General features: G+C 38.1%; 1 protein-coding gene across 1 annotated transcript; it reads right to left on the bottom strand.

Annotated features, from left to right (window-relative positions):
- Window positions 1-213: 213 nt before the first annotated feature.
- On the bottom strand, window positions 214-1,128 carry LOC142750540 (olfactory receptor 2B6-like). Its single transcript, XM_075859542.1, has one exon. It carries the CDS (start codon window positions 1,126-1,128, stop codon window positions 214-216), a length of 915 nt encoding a protein of 304 aa, XP_075715657.1.
- Window positions 1,129-1,424: the final 296 nt, after the last annotated feature.

Genomic DNA, 1,424 nt, shown 5'->3' with positions numbered 1-1,424 from the left:
CAGGATCATGTTCTCTGGTGGGTCTAAAAATCCCCAGTCCGACACTACTGAAAGCTCTTGTTTGCTCTCCGTGTCTTATGAGTTGCCTATTTGTTTTTGAGACAATTTTTTGTTTTTCGTTAAAACCTACTGTATCTCCACTTATACTACTAGACAATAACATTACCATTGATGACATGTTTTGCTGTTGATAAGGCACTTGAGCTGACAACACTAAAGTAATATTGAGCGTTCTATAACAGTCTTCAATGCTCTCTTCACATCTTTATTCCTTAAGCTGTACACTAGGGGATTCAACATGGGGATGACATTGGAATAAAGGACACTTATTATTTTGCGTTGATTCTGTGTAAGTGAAGCTCTTGGCATCATGTATAGGGTGAAAATCACCGAATAGAACAGAATGACTGTGATGAGATGAGAAGCGCAGGTGGAGAATGTTTTATGTTTCCCACTCAAAGATTTTATCTTGGAAACAGCATTAATTATAAAGACGTAAGAGACCACAGTGGGCAAGAAGCAGGTTGTCAAGAACAAAGACCCTTCAAAGAATATGATGTTCTGGGTAGAGTCTGTGCTGGTGCAGGAAAGTTCTAACAATACAGCAATATCACAAAAAAAGTGATTGATGATATTGGAGGAGCAATAGACATTTCGAGATGCGGTGATCGAAATAGGTATACAAAAAAGGAAGCCACCAAGCCAGATGCTAAAGGAGGCTACACCACAAAACCTTCTGTTGAGGACTATATGATAATGTAGAGGTCTACAGACGGCCACATATCGATCATAAGACATGATTGTGAGGAGGAAGTACTCAACGGAAGTAAAAGCAATAAAGAAGGTGTACTGGATTACACATTCTGAGTGAGATATGGTGCTACTGGCTATGCTGAAGATAGATATTAGCTTTGGAGAAGTGACGGACGTGTAGGTGATGTCCAACAATGCCAAGTTAAATAAGAAGAAGTACATGGGGGTCACCAGCAAAGTGCTCAAAGCTATGATAGCAATAAGGAATAGGTTTGCTATCAATGTGGTCATATAAGACAAGAGAAAAAACAAGACAAAATAAATCTGTAGGAAAGGAATATTGGAAAAACCAACAATGATGAAATCCAAATGCATTGTATGATTATCAAGTGTCATTTCTTTGTGTAGACCGTAGGAAAATAATGTTTGCTTGGTTCCAATAGTTATGATGGCTTGGAGCGAGGTCTTCTATTTATAAAGAATCATCATTGTCCCTCCATGTTTCTATTTCCATTGCCAATTTGCGATGATTTCCATTCTGCAAGGTGCTGAATAGACAGTAGTAAAGGAAATAGACAATAAATAAGCTAAAGGTTTTCTCACTTGTGGAAATGACTTTACAGTATAACCTCAGTCACGATTATGGCTGCATCTTCCACCAAAAGTTTAAT

This window comes from Rhinoderma darwinii, chromosome 3, assembly GCF_050947455.1.
Source record: "Rhinoderma darwinii isolate aRhiDar2 chromosome 3, aRhiDar2.hap1, whole genome shotgun sequence".
In the NCBI taxonomy this organism is placed as follows: Eukaryota; Metazoa; Chordata; class Amphibia; order Anura; family Rhinodermatidae; genus Rhinoderma; species Rhinoderma darwinii.
Note: the sequence above shows the minus strand (reverse complement) of the source record. Positions and strands in the feature narration are given on the sequence as shown.